This window comes from Equus quagga, chromosome 6, assembly GCF_021613505.1.
Source record: "Equus quagga isolate Etosha38 chromosome 6, UCLA_HA_Equagga_1.0, whole genome shotgun sequence".
Lineage (NCBI taxonomy): Eukaryota > Metazoa > Chordata > Mammalia > Perissodactyla > Equidae > Equus > Equus quagga.
This window is the reverse complement of record NC_060272.1, coordinates 107,001,663-107,018,717: the sequence shown is the minus strand read 5'-3', so window position 1 is coordinate 107,018,717 and position 17,055 is coordinate 107,001,663. Positions and strand designations below refer to the sequence as shown.

At 42.0% G+C, this 17,055-nt stretch overlaps 1 protein-coding gene across 2 annotated transcripts in view; it reads right to left on the bottom strand.

The window, feature by feature from the left end:
• Positions 1 to 5,103: 5,103 nt before the first annotated feature.
• SLC1A1 (solute carrier family 1 member 1) overlaps positions 5,104 to 17,055 on the bottom strand; it is a 72,381-nt gene continuing 60,429 nt past the window's right edge. For both annotated transcript variants that reach the window (XM_046664582.1, XM_046664581.1), the window contains 4 exons: positions 16,401 to 16,523; positions 15,819 to 16,013; positions 9,576 to 9,710; positions 5,104 to 7,295 (listed from right to left, as the gene is read on the bottom strand). In XM_046664582.1, coding sequence (XP_046520538.1) covers positions 7,049 to 7,295; positions 9,576 to 9,710; positions 15,819 to 16,013; positions 16,401 to 16,523 — 700 coding nt within the window. In that variant the 3' untranslated portion in view covers positions 5,104 to 7,048. The remainder of the gene's footprint in view (positions 7,296 to 9,575; positions 9,711 to 15,818; positions 16,014 to 16,400; positions 16,524 to 17,055) is intronic.

Below are 17,055 nucleotides of genomic sequence, written 5' to 3'. Positions count from 1 at the left end.
TGTATAGAAACACAACTGATTTTTGTATGTTGATTTTGTATCCTGCAACTTTGTTGAATTCGTTTATTAGTTCTGACAGTTTTTTGGTGGAGTTGTTAGGGTTTTCTATAGACAATATCCTGTCTTCTGCAAACAAAGACAATTTTACTTCTTTTCTGATTTGAATGCTTTTTATTTCTTTTTCTTGCCTAATTGCTCTGACTAGGACTTCTTATGTACTACATTGAATAAAAGTGGTGAGAGTGAGCATCCTTTTGTTGTTCCTAATCTTAGAGGAAAAGCCTTCAGCTTTTCACCATTGAGTATGATATTAGCTGTGGGCTTATCATATATAATCTTTATTATGTTGAGGTATGTTCCTTCTATATGCAATTTGTTAGGAGTTTTTAATCATGAAAGGATGTTGAATTTTGTTAAATGCTTTTTCTGCCTCTGTTGAAATGATCATATGATATTTCTCTTCATTTTGTTAATAAGGTCTATTACATTTATTGATTTGTCTATGTTGAACCATCCTTGTATCCCAGAAGTAAATCCCACTTGATCACAGGGTATGATTCTTTTAACGTGCTGTTGAATTCAGTTTGCTAATATTCTGTTGAGGATTTTTGCATCTATGTTCATGAGGGATATTGGCTTGTAATTTTCTTTTCTCATAATGTCCTCATCTGGCTTTGATTTCAGGGTAATGCTGGCCTTGTAAAATGATTTTGACAGTGTTTCCTCCTCTTCTATTTTTTGGAAGAGTTTGAGAAGGATTGGTATTAATTCTTCTTTAAATGTTTGGTATAATCACCAGTGAAGCCATCTGGACCTGGACTTTTCTTTGTTGGGAGATTTCTGACTACTCCTGCTTTCTTCTTTTCTTCTTTTTTAAAGATTTTATTCTTCCTTTTTCTCCCCAAAGCCCCCCAGTACATAATTGTGTATTTTTAGGTGTGGGTCCTTCCAGCTGTGGCATGTGGGATGCTGCCCCAGCATGGCCCGATGAACGGTGCCATGTCCGCACCCAGGACCCAAACCGGTGAAACCCTGGGCCCCAGAAGCGGAGAGTGCGAGCCCAACCACTCGGCCACGGGGCTGGCCCCTACTCCTACTTTCTTTTGGTTCCCATTTACGTGGAATTTTTAGGCATTTTGAACACATACCTGAATGGTTAGGATCGCAGACTTTGGAATCAGGTTTGAGTCCCAACTCTGTGAACTTGGACAAGTTACTTAACCTCTCTAAGTCACAGTTTCCTCATCTTGGAAATGGAGGGTAATAATATCTGCTTGATAGGAGTGTTGAGAAGAATAAACGAGATTAAGTATGTATTTAGTACAGTGCCAGGCATGTAGTTAACACTTGGTAAGTGTTAATAATGATTGTTATTTGTCTTGAAAATGTGAGGTCACTCTAGACTTGAGTTAGAATGAATATTCTAGCACTCCTGGCCTTCTCTGGCTTTCAACACCTGGTAAAGAATGTTGACACTGGAGCCAAATTGCTGTGCCACCTATCTGTTGTGTGATCTTAGGCAAGTGGCTTAACCTTTTGTACCAGTTTCCTCATCTGTAGAAAAGGGATAATAATAGCACCTACTTCATGATGTTGTTGAGATTAATAATATTTGTTAAGTGCTAAGAGCGATGCTTGCCACATAGTATCTGATATGCAAACATCTGTCAAGTAAATAAAAATGAGTTTCCTCTCTGTCGTTGTTGCTTTTCTTCTGGAGTCATGACATCCCATCCTCTCCTGCAGTCATCCTGGCAGGGAGGAAACTCCTCAGTGCCTGCAGCAGTTAGATGTTAGGTCAACATCTTAAACTAATCTGAACCCTTATTTGACTCAAAGCATCATCTCTACTAAAGGTGATGATGCCCAAGATTAGGGTAGGTGGCTGCCTGCCTGGAATGATATAGGAGCAAACTTTTCCTTGGTCCTAGAAAAGCAGACTCAATGTGCTTGCAGCCCGAGTCTGCCTTATTGTTTGTACTTTTAATTTTCTCATCAACTGCAGGTGGCATGTTTTTCTAACTTAACTGGCCCCTCCTGAGCAAAGAGCCTTGAGTTTGTTTGTGCTTAATGTGAAGTTAACACATTCTTGTCTGTCTTAACCTTTCTTGCTAAATTAGGAAATGGAGGATTCGTTTGTAAGCCCTGGGAATTAAAGCCGGTTTGGCATGCTGGGAAGACGAGAGCAATTGCTGGGGAAGGATCAGCCAGGGTCCTGCTGTTGCTAACCCGTATTGCTTTTATTCATAACATGAGTTACACAGTAGCACTTCTTTGACACTTGTCAGACCTACCCACTTTCCTAAAGACCTGGACATTTCATTATCCTCGGATTCATTTTGGAGAACTTTTTTTTCTTTCCAAAGTCCTCAGCTCAGACAGACCTTTCTGTTGGCCTCTTATTATTCTTGCCAAACTAAAATGATGACCTTGGAAACACAACATGAGGACTCCTTAAATGAAAGTTACATTTGAGTGCTTGGAAGAAGATCAAAGTCATCTTTAAAATGTGTATGCCTTCACCACTTTGTGGAGGTGTGTCCATAAAAGAAAGCACCTGTGCACTGATGGGGTGGTGCCTTTTCTCCTGCGACTACCCTCCTGGGACCAGTCCATTCGTTTCAGTCTTATCTTCGCCCTGGGAAACAGGCCTTTCTACAGGGCCTGGACAAGATAAAGCAGACCCTGGCTAGTGCCAGATCTCCAAACTCCTCATTTCTTCCTGTGGCAGCCCGTCCTTTGACTCTGAAATACCCAGATGATGCAACCCTGCTTTGCATTCCCTCAAATGCCCTGAAGTGAGGAAAGAGAATGTGACATCATCATAACCTTGCTGAAAGCTTTCCTGAGTCATAGAGGAACCACAGCTACCAGAGCCTCTAGTCTGTCAGGAAATGGCATTTTCTCGGAGGGAAAATGGGGTTGGGTGGGTGGGAGTGGGAGTGGGGTTGGAATCGAAACACTGCTGCTCAGGAGTTTGGTTGATTCTGCATTTAGTTTCAGGTTTTCTTTGCCTCCATCTTTTGATAAATGGCACTTCTGTGAGGCAACCTTCTCTCTAGATAATATGCTTTCATGAAGCCAGAGCTTCCCAGCTCCAAGCTGGCGAGGCCTCATAGAAATCAGTAGAACTTCCCTTGACAAGGCCACTGCTTTCCTTTCTCCTTTCCTCCAACCAGAATAACAAGGATATTGATTTTATCTTGGCTTTGAGGGTTTACTAATAACTGTCCTGAACTTTGTGATGTCTTAAAATTGGCAGATGAGGTGAGATTTGTAGATGACACCTCAAGTGTCTCTGTAATCCCAGAGAGACATCTTCCAAATCACACTGATCTTCCAAATCACACATGGCACTGGTTTTCCCTAGTGAGAGAAGAAATGGGACATCAATTGTGTGGTTAGATGTTATTGCTTGCTTAGGGGTTTTGTGGCATTATTTAGCCTGGGCCATTGAGAACTGTGCCCAGTCATCTCCAACCACGGTCACTAATTTCACACACTTAGATTTTTTTGTTGTTGTCAGTGCCAACAAGTGGATTCCAACTCCCAGCGACTGTATGTACTGCAGAGCGACACCCTGCCTGGTCTTTTTGCACCATCCTCTCACCTTCTGGCACTGTATCAGACAAAGCTCCTCTGCTATTCGTACGGTTTTCATGACCAGTTTTTTCATTATGCATTAGCATTTACTAAACATATTATGTGGCAGGGTCTCTGCTAAATGCATCACATATATTTTCTCACTTAAAACTTAAGGCAGCTTCATGAGGCAAGATTTGTTATCCCCATTTCATGGAAGAGAAAACCAAGGCTTAGATTATTGGCAAGAGTCACAAAGCTGATAAAGATCAGAGATGTGTGCCCACTCACTAGGCTCTGTGGTCCCTCGCTGGGAATTAGAGAATACAGACTATCAATCCTGTCACATAGAACTTTCTAGCATTCTGCCAAGGCTCTGCATGACCATTTCTTCTTTCTGTTCCAGGAAGGAAGATTCTTAAACACCTGCAAAGCCAACACTGTTGCTGGCCCACTGCCTGATTATAAGCCAAACACAGTCTTCTCAGGCTAAGAATGGGATGTGTTTTTAATAAATGGCCTTGTACCCAGTCGGCTCACAAAGATTTGTTGAAAAATGAAGTTATTCACTAGAGCTGAAAACACGATTCCTCTGAACATGAGTATACTTGGGGCAAGATCAAAATTGTATGGAGGCCCTACTCAGGTGTACTAACTCTTCCAAACAAATCTTTCTTTTTATTTATTTGTGAGAAAGATTCGCCCTGAGCCAATCCTCCTCTTTTTTTGCTTGAGGAAGATTAGCCCTGAGCTAACATCATGCCAGTCTTCCTTTACTTTATATGTGGGATGCCTCCACAGCATGGCTGACAAATAGAGTAGGTCCGCACCCAGGATCCAAACCTGTGAACCCCAGGCTCCTAAAGCAGAGTGTGCGGAACTCTAACCACTCAGCCATGGAGCTGGCCCCCAAAAATCTCTTTCTAAGGAGGTGTGAGGTGGGGTATTCTATCATGTTGCCAAAAAAGGAAACTAGCCTGAACTGGTTTGGGCAAGTAGTGATAAGCATTTTTATGAGCTACTGTCCTCTCAGTGGGGAGCTGTCCATTCCTTTGTGGTCTATCACAGACTTTGAGTTCACCAGCAGAACCCTGCCGTGACTCTGGTTCCAGGCAGGACTGGGCCATCCCTTTAAAGAGCTTTCTGAATAGAGCCATTCAAGTTTGTAGTCACATTTCAGAGGGCAGGACTGGTCCTTCAGTGAAACCAAGTCACCATCATATTGAGATAAGACTGTCTCCCATTATAGTAATTTCTAGCCAAATTCTACCTTCTCTTTCATCTCAGTCATAAAATATGGGCAAACTGTTCATAATGGTACTGTATTTCAGCCTTATAATCCCCACTGATTAACATGAAGAATCAGATTAGTTTTCCTCAAGCTCTGCTTTTTCATTCTTGCATATAAACACAGTTTTGAAAATGATAATCTGTGTACAATCTGAGTCAACTAACCACGTTTCCACCTTCCCACACCCATCTGAGTGAGATAAAAGAACAGATAAAGGAGAAGGCGGGGAAGAAAGAATGATGGAGATGTTTATTGAGACTGAAATGGAACATTGTTCTCTTTTATGAGTTAACAGCACAGTGTGTTAACAGGTGGTTACAAACTCACTCCAAAGTAAGGGTGACCTGCAGTTCCTAAAGAGCTCTGCCAGCTCTAGTGCCTCAAATCAGAGCAACCTGCTGAGGGGGTAGAACCATTCAGCCCAAGATAAATTACTGATCAATTGCATTTATATTTAGATTTACTTCCTATAAACACCACCAATATTTGCATTTTAAAACTCACACTGAATCACTGGTCCATATTTATGATGTTTACATGACAATTCAGTATGATTCTCTTGTAGATTTCAGGTGCAGGTGGTCAATACTGAGCATTTATTTACCTTTCCATGATCTTTGGTACATTTCTGGGTTCTTAAATATAAAAGCACAGGCTTAAATGGGCTACTCAATACTGCAGAAACACAACTATTTTGGATCTCAGTGTAAATACAAGTTTATGTCAAGCATTATTTACAAGATGAGAGCGAAAGCATAGACTTTAATAGCTCTCTTCATAAATTAGCAGAATGACAGGCAATGGATTTTAATGAGTAGGGCCAAGATTACTAGACTACTAGTTAGTTAGAACAATCCTCCTAGAGGAGGAGACAAGTTTCATACAATGGAAGAATTTCCCTGGAGCACTTGATACCAATGTCTTGTGTCGTGGGATTTACTCTGCTAGAGTCCAGGGTAGGGACAGTGCTTTTCTGGCCAATGTGGCTTGTTCAACCCATCAAACCCATATTAAAATACAACTTAGCTAGTAGCTTGCCACTGTTGTTTGGGCCCTGATGGGTACAAAAGGGCAAAGTACTGTCATTTTTAAGTGAGTATAAATAAGCTTGGAAGAATGAACCCTTCCAGTTGGATAAAAACACATCCAGCCTTATGTGAGTGACACCTTTGTACATAATCTTATATAGAGCTGATACGTATTCCTTCCCAGCAGTAGAATCTGGAAGTTGCAAATGAATGGCTATGCCACCTCGGAGTATCACCAAAATCTGTCTCTGCTTTGGGGTTGATACATAGATGTGAAAAGATTGAACAACATGATTTCTCATTCGAGTGCTCCTAAGAGAGGAGTTCTGATAAGCCCCAAAGTAGATCTGGATCAAAATCAGTTATTATTCAAGTATGAGGAGAGTACTTTATTTCACACCGACAGTTCAATTCTGATCTGTCTGGAAAATTATATGAAAATAATAAATATATACATATATATCTATATGTAGCTCCATACTGAACACTGGGTTAATAGTTGCCAGTGTCCCTATACAGTACATTGAAAAAAGAACCCTTCTCCCTTCCTCCAGAACCTCACACTCATCTTAAAACTGTTATTGCAGAACTGTGCTGGTCTGTTTTCTTTCAAAGCAGTTTCTTTGAAATTGGATGGAGATGAGTTCAAACTAGACAATTTGGCACATTAACTGGTGGGGGGGGCGGTTGTTTAGATGCATTATAATCTATAAAAATGTGAGAGCTCAACGGAAATCCATGCCAATAGAAAGCCTGAGTAAAAATTTGTAATGACTGATAGAATATTTTTTTAAAAACCCAAAACACTGGTCTGTGCATGAGAAAGCAATATTTCTCTTCCACATCCATTACCTAATTCCAAGAGTTACTACTTTATATACTTCCAAACTTTGTCTCTCATAGAATTTAAAAATTCCAGATAAAACAGCTTTCCTTTGAATCAATTTTTTCATTTTATCCAATCCCCAAATACCAGAACCTGGAGAGCAAAAGCTGTGAATCCAAATATAGAAATAATCTGGAGGTCTGTATATCAAATCAGTGGCCATTAGTGTTTTTCTTTTCCTTATTTAATGTTTGAATTTGCTAAGAGATGACTCTCATGGAGATGTCCTTCCTCACTCCCAGACATCTGAAGCCAGGGGCTCTAGAACTGTGAGGTCTGGGTGAACGAGATGGTGTCAGACTTGTCCACGGCAAAGCCTCCATTGACATAGGACTTTTTGGTGTCTAAGTCTTCATTGTCAAGTATTGTAGATTCCAAGGCAAAGGGGTTCATGATGTTGACTTCAGATGAAACATCCATCTGCTCCAGCTCCTTCTTAGAGAGCTTCTCCACGATGCCTGTCCCGAATGCATCACCGAGGACATTTACCACCGTCCTGAACCGGTCCCTGGGGAAGAGAAAGGGTAAGCCAGACAGGAGGCCTAGATTTCATTCTTCTTCATCACTGGAGAGAGCAAAGGACCCGAAGCATTCAGTTACAAATTAAGCAAAGGCAGAAAGTGCTCTCCTCATGGCCAGCTGACCAGAGGCTCCTCTCCTCATAAGCCTGAGGCAGAAGGTTGTTTATACAGGTACAGAATGAGCAAGCAGGCTCCTCTGGGTCTATGCTGCTAGTAAGTCACAATGACTTCCCTAAAGCCAGCACCAATCTCTCTAAATCCTTTCCTCTCCTCCCAAAGAAATGTGAGTAGAGTCTTCACAGATATTTTGAGGAGCTAAGGGCGGGTCAGAATTCAGTAAGTCTTTCACCCACAACCTGTCTTGTGGGCATCTCTGGGCTCTCTTTTGGCTAAGGTAAGAGAACTTGGATGTTTTGTGGGTAGAGCATGTGCCAGTTGGCGGGGGAAGAGAGAGAGAGGGAGGGAGAGAGAAAGAGTGTGTGTGTAGGCGTGTGCATGCATGCCCAAGTGTTGCATGTGTGTGTCCCTGGTGTCCTTGTTTCTTTACCACACCTGGCCACTCAATGAGTAAGCTAGCAGGGACACCACAGAGCAGGGGGTCAGAAAACACAAGTTAGCCTGGGCGTGGCATTCTCCTTGAGGCGCCCTCAGCCAGTCTTAACTCCCAGACAGCCTGGAGAAGAGGCTGGCAGCAGGAAGATGTGTAGAGAAGGCATACTGGGGAGGAGAGTATCCTTTTTGATACTGGAGCATTATTGGTAGGAACTGTGTCTATGAATATTCTTGTGAAACACACACCTACAGGGCAGAAAAGGCCTATAGTGCTTATACACGTCCATTCTGGATGCCCTTCTGTTATTTAGGACAAGGCTAAGGACTGAACTAGACCCTGGTATGGACCAGCTAGTGTCTTTCTTTCCCATGGATCAGAATGGACCTTTGACTTCTCTGGTACCTTGGAAGTGAAGGTTATTGGTTCCAGGAAGAACCAGGGGACGGAGAGAAGTGCAAACCCACCATCTCCACTAGAAAGAAAAGTCAAAACTCTTGCCTCCATGGTGGGGTACCTTGACAAGAAAGGTGCCACCTCAGCTGGGCCTTGTAGGACCAGCCACCTACTGAGGAGGTCTCACATGGCACAGCTTCCCAGGTGCAGGAGCTTTTGTCTTGTGGGATGTGACTGTATCTTCCCCACCCACATGGAGTGTTTCTGCTACCCTTTCTACCATCTCAGCTGCTGCTTGCAAACTACACAGCAACTGTACTCCCCAGTAAGCCTGGCAGGTTCTGAGTGAAGCCTAAATATGGAGTTACACTTACCCCTGATGGACAGAGGACAGAGCCAGACCTAGATGCAGGAAGACCAACACATAAAATGGACATCAAGGATAAAGCTGGGAACCAGGCTTATTCTAACTTTAACCTTGAGGGTCACAAAAGGCATGTTCTTACCTAGATGTCACGTGTGTTCTTTAGCTGTGCATACTTGTGTGTGTGTGTGTGTGTGTGTGTGTGAGAGAGTGAGGGAGAGAGAGAGAAAGAGAGAGTTGTTGGTCGAGGCCTAAATGGTCCAACTCATTCTAATCATAACAATAAAACTTGTCATCTATTGAGCACATACTGCCTGCCAGACACTGTTCTAGATACTCCTCTCACATGAGCTCACTCAGTCCTTACACCAACCCAATGAAGTAGACAGAATCTTTCTCATCTCACAGATAATGCAACTGGGCCTCAGAGAGGTTAAGGAATTTGCTGAAGGTCAAGCAGCCAGTAAGACACTGAATGGGGATTCAAACCCAAGTTAGTCTTACCCCAAGGCCTTTGCTTGTGCCACTACCCCTCATGGTAATGAAGATCTTGGGAAGATGGGCTGATTTTGAACCAGGTGGTTCTGAACCTATGATGGTGACCCAGGGCTGGGACAGGCTAGGGTGGCCTCTGGGGTTTGGAATGTCTGGGACCTTGCCCAGCTTCTTCACCTTATTATTTTATGTTTATCTTGTCCCACACCCAGCTCCTAACCTTGAGCATTACCAGGTATAATGAGCTAATTGAGATCACTGGCTTTTAAAAATCACTGCTCAAAGTTATGAGGAGTTAATTTTTAAGCACGTTATCAGATGGCCTGGTCAGAGGGAAATTAAAGCAGCAACAGATGGCTCGTTACGCAATCCAAGGAGAGAATGATGACAGACAGCAGATTCTGCCTGGCTGGGAAGCCCGCCCTCCCATCCGGCCGTGGACGCGCATTTATTCCAACTCACAGGAACCAGTCGACGGCGATGACCAGGGTGACATCCTCAGCGGGCAGGCCCACGGCACTCAGCACCATCACCATGGTCACCAGGCCGGCCTGGGGCACACCAGCAGCTCCAATGCTGGCGGCTGTGGCCATGATACTGTAGCCAAAACACACCAGCATGAAAGGAGTTAGACATCCATTTCTCTCTTCAAGGCCCCTGGCCCAAAACGGTTAGTCCCAATGGCTGTTACTCCTGTGTCCCCAAGTTGGCCAATCAGAATCTGTTATCTGCTGAGCACCAGCTCTGCCTCATTAGAGAGCAGTGGGAGCCTGAGGGAGTATGATCTTCTTCTAGGGGGAGATATGGCCAATCACTCTAATGCAAGGAAGTGGAGAAGAACTGCATGAGAGGTAAACAAAAAAACAAGCAAGAGATATTCAAGAAGAAGGCAAGAGTCTATCAACTGGGGTATTTATGGAAGGCTTTATCTACCTATCTATGCATTCAGCCATCCTAAACAAGTGCTAGGTACCTCTCCCCCTGCTTCCTTCCTCCCTTCTTCCATCTACTCACCCAGCCAATCATTTATTGAGCATCTAATAAGTGCCAGGAATTTACATTGCCTTGAAGGACGGTAGAGGGATAGTGGGAGGGGCGGATGGGCAAGGGTATTTCAGGTGAAGGCATAGGAATGAGGCAATGGTCAAGCAGGTTTTATACACTTTCTTGACACGACAAGACTCAACCACTTGGGGATCTGCCCTTTAGGGCATTGAATTGAGAAATAGCTATGACTCCTGTCCAAGGTACAAGCATTCATTCCCGACTTCTTTTTTTTTTTTTGCCAGTGGATGCACTTTGTGTAAAAGGAAGAGAGATCTGGAATCCAGTAGAGGCAGCCAAATGAACTTCATTACTATGTATTTAAAAGATCCCTCTCGGGCAGAGAAAATGCGACACGAGGTATTTTTCTGTTTGGAATGTGCAGTTTTTCATCAGCAACATCTTCCTTATTTAAATCTGGCCATTTTGGAGGAAACAAAGGTTTAATATGCCCCCAAAAGTCCCTGTATTTGAATGAACTTGAGGGGACACTCACTACACTTTTTGGACATGTGTTTTTTTATCCTTGGGCCAAGGATGCCATTGGGTTGAAAGATGAAGATGTAGAAACTGTCAATTTAAACTAGAAGAATCCCTGATTCTATCCACAAATCCATATTCTTGTGAGTTCGAAAAGCCTCAGAATTCTTACTAAGCTGATGCTACTACTCATTTATCTGTCTAGTGATGTGTCACAGATGGTGTTTGAGGGGATGGTCAAACACAGGCCAGAGTTCTTTAACAAGTGTGTTTTCCTTCAGTGGTTGTGGCCACCAATTTATAGTAAATTAGAGATTTCTGGGCTGTCCCAATTCCTCTAAAAGCTTCAAGCTTCCATAATCCTTTAGATCTGTTTTGACAAGTACTCTTTGGAAAAGCTAAGCTTATTTCAATGCTGGTTGAAAAAATTTAAAATGAATGCATCAATGGGTTTTCTTTGTCAGAAATAATTTGTGCCCATACCCACTGATCCCGCTTGAAAACCCCACCAGGTCATGGTTAACATAGCCTGTGGCTGGGCTGGAAACTCAAAATCCATTTAGTCAAAGAAAACTCTGTCCTTGACCCTTGACCATGCTTACTAAACTTCAGCCATCTGACTGGCTTTGGTCTGAAACTATAAATCTTCAGATGGGGGAAAAAAATAAAAATCTATTCCTTCTGCTTTGACTTTAGAGGGTTTTTACAGAAGAAAACACAATAATCATTGGTAGAAAGTTCTTTCCTAGCATTGAGATCTGGTTTAACTCAGCTCACTAACACAGGTTGGGGACTGGGTTGTGAACCAGAGTGAGCACAGGTTTTCGAGTCAGACAGACCCGGCTCTGCTGGGTTACTAACAGTGTGTCCTTATGCAAGTTACTGCTGTGACTCTCAGTTTCTCACCCATGAGATGGGGATAGTATGCCTACTGTGCAGGGCTGCTGGGAAGATTAAATGAGGTAATATATGTGAGGCATCCAGTATACCACCTGGATATAGCAGATGCTTAAAATCTGATGCCATTTCTGCTATTTCAGCAGCTGCTACTACTACTACTTCTACTGCGACTGTTGCTAGTATTACTCTACAAAAACAACGTCTATTGCTATTACTGCTACTTTTTTCTTCTAAGCTCTTTCTAGTCCCCAAACCTTGTAATTATCTTTTGTTTTAAGAAAATTTATCCCATTTTCAATCATTTGTAACCTTTGATAAGTGAAAGTATAATAAAACCACAAAAGGGTCTGTTCTGGGTGGATGGTGCCTGTTTCCTTGATGTCTAGTTGAAAAAGACCACAGGAAGAGATATACTATGGGTTCAAATATCTCTTTAACCATGAACCACATGAACCACAACTGTACCTTGTACAGTTAAAAATTATAATTATTATTTTATTCTCTCCCAGTTAGAGCCAGAGAGGATTTTTTTAATTTTAAGTCATTGATTACTCTGGGCCTCACAGTTGCTGTTATTGGCTCTGGGCAAGCAGTTATCAGCAAGTCTGATTTAAGAATACACTAGAGCAGGGAGAGAGGTTTTTTGTTTGTTTTTTGAGGAAGATTAGCCCTGAGCTAACATCTGCCACCAATCCTCCTCTTGTTTGCTGAGGAAGATTGGCCCTGAGCTAATATCCATGCCCATCTTCCTCTACTTTATATGTGGGACGCCTGCCACATCATGGCTTGATAAGCGGTGCATAGGTCCGTGCCTGGGATCTGAACTGGTGAACCGTGGGCCGCTGAAGCGGAGCACGTGACCTTAACCACTACACTACTGGGCTGGCCCCAGAAGAGAGGTTTTTATGTGAACTGATTATTTAGCCTCTAGGCCCAAAGTTTATTCCTCTAGCAGTTAGGGTTTTCTTTTTTTTAAAGGTTAGAAGGATCTATGAAACTTAGTTAGGACTGAGGCAGAGGGAGGGAATTCCTTACAAAATGGTAAAGACTCCTTGGAAGTCAGTTCAGTGCAGACTGGGTTCACAGAGTTGGGTGAGGGAGGTGGGAAAAGGCACTTGGAAGTATAAAAGTAACAACTTCTGAACCAGGGGTGGTTGTGGAACTTTCTCAGGTAGGATTCAAGGTTTCAATTTTGACATACTTGCTGCTGTTCAAACTACAGGACTTTACTCAAGCTCTGTTTGCAAGGGCTTCCTCAGCCACTGACACTTCACAGATCATGCAGTATCGGTACAGTTTCCCAGCTGATGTGCCAAATGATCTGGTTTGTACTTGTCTTCAGTTAATTTCAAGCAAACTGCAATAAATACTTTACGATTTAGGGTTGAGGAAGATTTAAAAATGTACTGCATTAGAACACTTTCAGTTAATGAACTTACTTTATGCCTGGATTTATGCCTATGCCAAGTGCTGGGGATGCAAGAGTGAATCAATTCTGAAAGGTTCAGATTCAACCTTGTACAGGCCTAGGGACCCAGTTTAGTCTTAAGCTTCCACTCTAAACTGAACTAAAGTCTCCAGGTTAACTCACAATCCCAATCCATCATTTCACAATGCTGCCCAGTAGAAGTTTCTGCAATGACAGAACCTATTTCTACAATGATAGCACCTTCTGTCTGCTCTGTCCAATTTGGCAGATATCACACGTGGCTAATGGCTACCATACTCAACAGTGCTATTCCAGATAAACAACTGTGGCAAAATTCACTAATGATATTTTTACCATATACTTGAGCAGACAATTTCAGTATTCATTCGACTAGAATTCCCTGTAGTATTTGTCTCCAATGACCATTTCATCCTTGAAAATCTCTCTTCTTTGGGTTTCCATGACACCATGGTTTCACGGCTCTCTTCTCACCTTTCTGTTCCTTCTCATTTTTCTCTTGGGTTTCCCCCTCTCTGCCTGCCTCTAGTATTAGGACTTTTTAGGGCTCAGTCCTTAGTCATTTCCTCTTCTCTATAAACTCTCCCTACGTAATGTCATCCATTCCCAACATTCACTGATTGCTTAGTATGCAGGCATTCAGTATGTGTCAGTAGGTTCTAAGCATTTTATATACATCATCTGACTTAATTATCCACTACTTGCATAAAATGTAGGTAGCATATTATTGTCATTTTACAGATGAGGAAACAGAAGCTTAGAGAATTCAAGTAACCTGGCTGAGACCACAGCTAATCATGGTGAAGCTCAGATTCAAACACGGATAATTGACTCATGACCCACGTGCTTGTTGGCCACCATCAAGCTAATGATCCTGAGTACTTTATCTACATTTCTCACTGCCTATTTCCACATGGATATCTTAAATTCAGTGTGTCAAAAAGTGTAAACTCTTTATCTTCCCACCTATACTTGCTTCTGTTACACTAGTCTCTGTTCTGGTAAGCACCATTCACTAATCCAGAACCATCCACCAATCCTGGGGGTTACCCTAGCCTTCCCCTGTCAAGCACTCCTAATCCAACTGATGCCTGTTGAATTCATTACCTCTTCCCCATCTCTTGTGTCAGTGCCTTGATGTAGGCCTTTTCATACCTTACCTGGACTTCTGCAGGAGTCTCCTAACTGGTCTTCTAGCTTTTTAAATTTTTAGTTGACTAATATTGTTTACTTCTTACATTAGTCTTTAGCTGTCTACTGGAGATAGCTGTTTCACTGTATGATATTCAATTTCATACAGTCATTATAATCACATTGAAGAAAGTTTGGAAATCAACATAATCTCAGTACTCATTGCAGATATTTTACTCATTTTTAAAACACCCCTATATCTACACACATAAAGCTTTATCTATAGTCATGTATTTGGAAGATACGCAATTTTGTACCTTGATGATTTCAACCAACATATGTCATGTGATCTTTCCTAACATCAGGAAGCACATCACAATTTACTTTATACTTTATATGATAATTTTATAAATCAGTGGATTATGGGTTATATTTGCTTCCTTATTTGGCATTTTCTGTATTTTTCTAATAAAAACAGTAAGACAAAGCACAATAGGTGCTACGAGGATAAATAAAACCAGAACTAAACAAAATATATCCTCTATTTTGATTTAAGACCTTCATACATATCTTTTAAATGGTCTATAAAATATTGAAGTGATTGAATATCTTAGATTTTAATCAATAAGTTCTTGGTTGATAACATACAAATTGTTTAAATTTTTTCAACATTATATTTAGCACTATATTGAGGATGTTTTTACATAAAGCATTTTTCTTATTTAGGATAAATTTGAAGTGTAAATTCCCAGAGCAAGGATCACTGCATTGGAAAATTGTGAGTCACTTTTAATAAGTTTCCAAATTAATTTCCAAAAGGGTTGAAACAGTTTATATTGTCATTAGCAATATAAAGTTTTATTGGAACATTTGCAAAAGAAAAAAAAAGGATACAAATAAACACTTATAGGATATTGCTTTGCCTAGTACTCTTACTTGGTCTTCTAGCTTTTGGTTCCTGCTCCTGTCCAGTCCATCCACCATATTGCCAATTACCTTTCTAAAATGCAAATCTGTCCATCATATGAAAGACTGTCTCAGACCCTTTCAGGAACTCCTCACACAAAGCCTTTCATGATAATGACCCCTGCCTCCTCATTTCTTTATGTCCTCCACATTGTACTCTTTATGACAGCCATACCAAAAAATCTGTACTTTGTAACTAGGCCATGATTACATCACAAGTCCCTGTACATACTATTCCTTTAATCCAAAATGCTCTTAGCTTCCTTCTTCTCCTACTAAATTCTTATTCCGCTTCTAAGACTTAACTAAACTTTCTCCTCCTCCAGGAAGCCTTTCCTCACCTTCCAGGTAGAGCCAACCCTTCCTTCTTTGGTGCCCTCTGTGCCCCCCATTGAAATCTCTATTATAGCCCTTGTATCCCCTACCTACTGGGAACCCCTTGAAAGTAGGAATTGGCCCTTATTCATCCTTGAGTCCCTGGTATCTACTCTATGCCTAGCACCTGTTGGTGCACTGAACTGAGAAAAGAGTAATGCCTTTGGCTATCCAGGCCCTGAAGCAGAAATCTTGCATACCATGATCCCACTACTTGTAATAGCGGTAATCTTGGGAAGGGACTTTATAGACCAAGAAAATCAATCCATGATTGGACCATTCTTGATCTCCCTTCAATGAAGATTTTTACTTGAGGCAATTCTAGTAATAGAGACGAAGATGAATGTAACACGATGCCCCACCTGATAGTGATGATCTGCCCAATGTCCAAGTCCAAGTTATTCAACTGTGCAATAAACACAGCTGCCACTGCTTCGTAGACTGCGCCCCCATCCATGTTGATTGTAGCCCCAATGGGTAACATAAATCTAGTGATCCTCTTGTCTATGTGGTTCTTTTCTTCAGCACACTGGAGAGTGATAGGCAGTGTTGCCGAACTGTGTGATAAAGAGAAAGGAACTCATGGTCTAGGAATGCTGGTCCTCAATCTTTGCCTGGAGAGACACCTCGGTTCCAAAAACTAAGTCCAGAGCCCAAAGCATGCTGGCACTTTTGGCAGGTCCAGGAATCAGAGGTACTGTGCTTACCACTGCTCCAAGTTATACCCACAGCCCCTTCCTGGGCTGCAGACCATGCCAAGAAGGCAGGGAATATCCAATAGGATAAATAAAAGTGTTCAAGGACATGAGCAAAGAATATGGAGGTCATTTCTCCAATTAAAGGAAGCTACAAAAACCACAAGCTATCGGCAGTGCTTCCAAGTGAGGTGAGAGTTGATAAGGCCTGGCCCAGAGACTTCTTCCAGACACCCCTCTTGTATTTACCTGGAAGAGATCATGAGAGCTGTCAGGAGAGCCTGGGCCATTCCCATGATGAATCGGAAAGGGTTCTTTCGTACGATTATGAAATATATCAGTGGGAGAACTATAAGGGAGTGGATTGCAAGCCTGTAAACAAGAGAAATAGGTTCATAATTGATACCACTTCTTCATATTAATCTTTTTTTCAAACAGCTTTTTTTCCCATGATATATCATTCAGCCCAATGAGAAAATGAGAAGCAGAGCAGGAATATGTCTCATTCCACATATGAGGATTAGGAGACTCAGTGAATGAAGTATCTTGTCATAGTTAATGGCAAAGCCAGTAGCTGAATCCACATTTCAGAGCTCACAGAACAGTTGTGTCATGCTGCCAAGCCCTGTACATGCTATTCCTGCTATACGTGCTAAAATGCTTTTCCTTCCTTCTGCTGCTGAATTCATACTCCTCCTCTCAGACTCAGCAAAATTCCCCCTTCCTTTGGGAAGCCTTCCCTCACCTTCCTAGTTCGAGCTGACCCTTCCTTCCTTGGTGACTCTGTGGCCCCATGCAAACCTCTATCATAGCCCTTCTCACAATACTCAGCCCCTCTGTTCCTTGGACCATGCTGCTGTCTTGCTGGATGGTACCCACTGTCTAAGAGGTGAGTCAGGTTGCA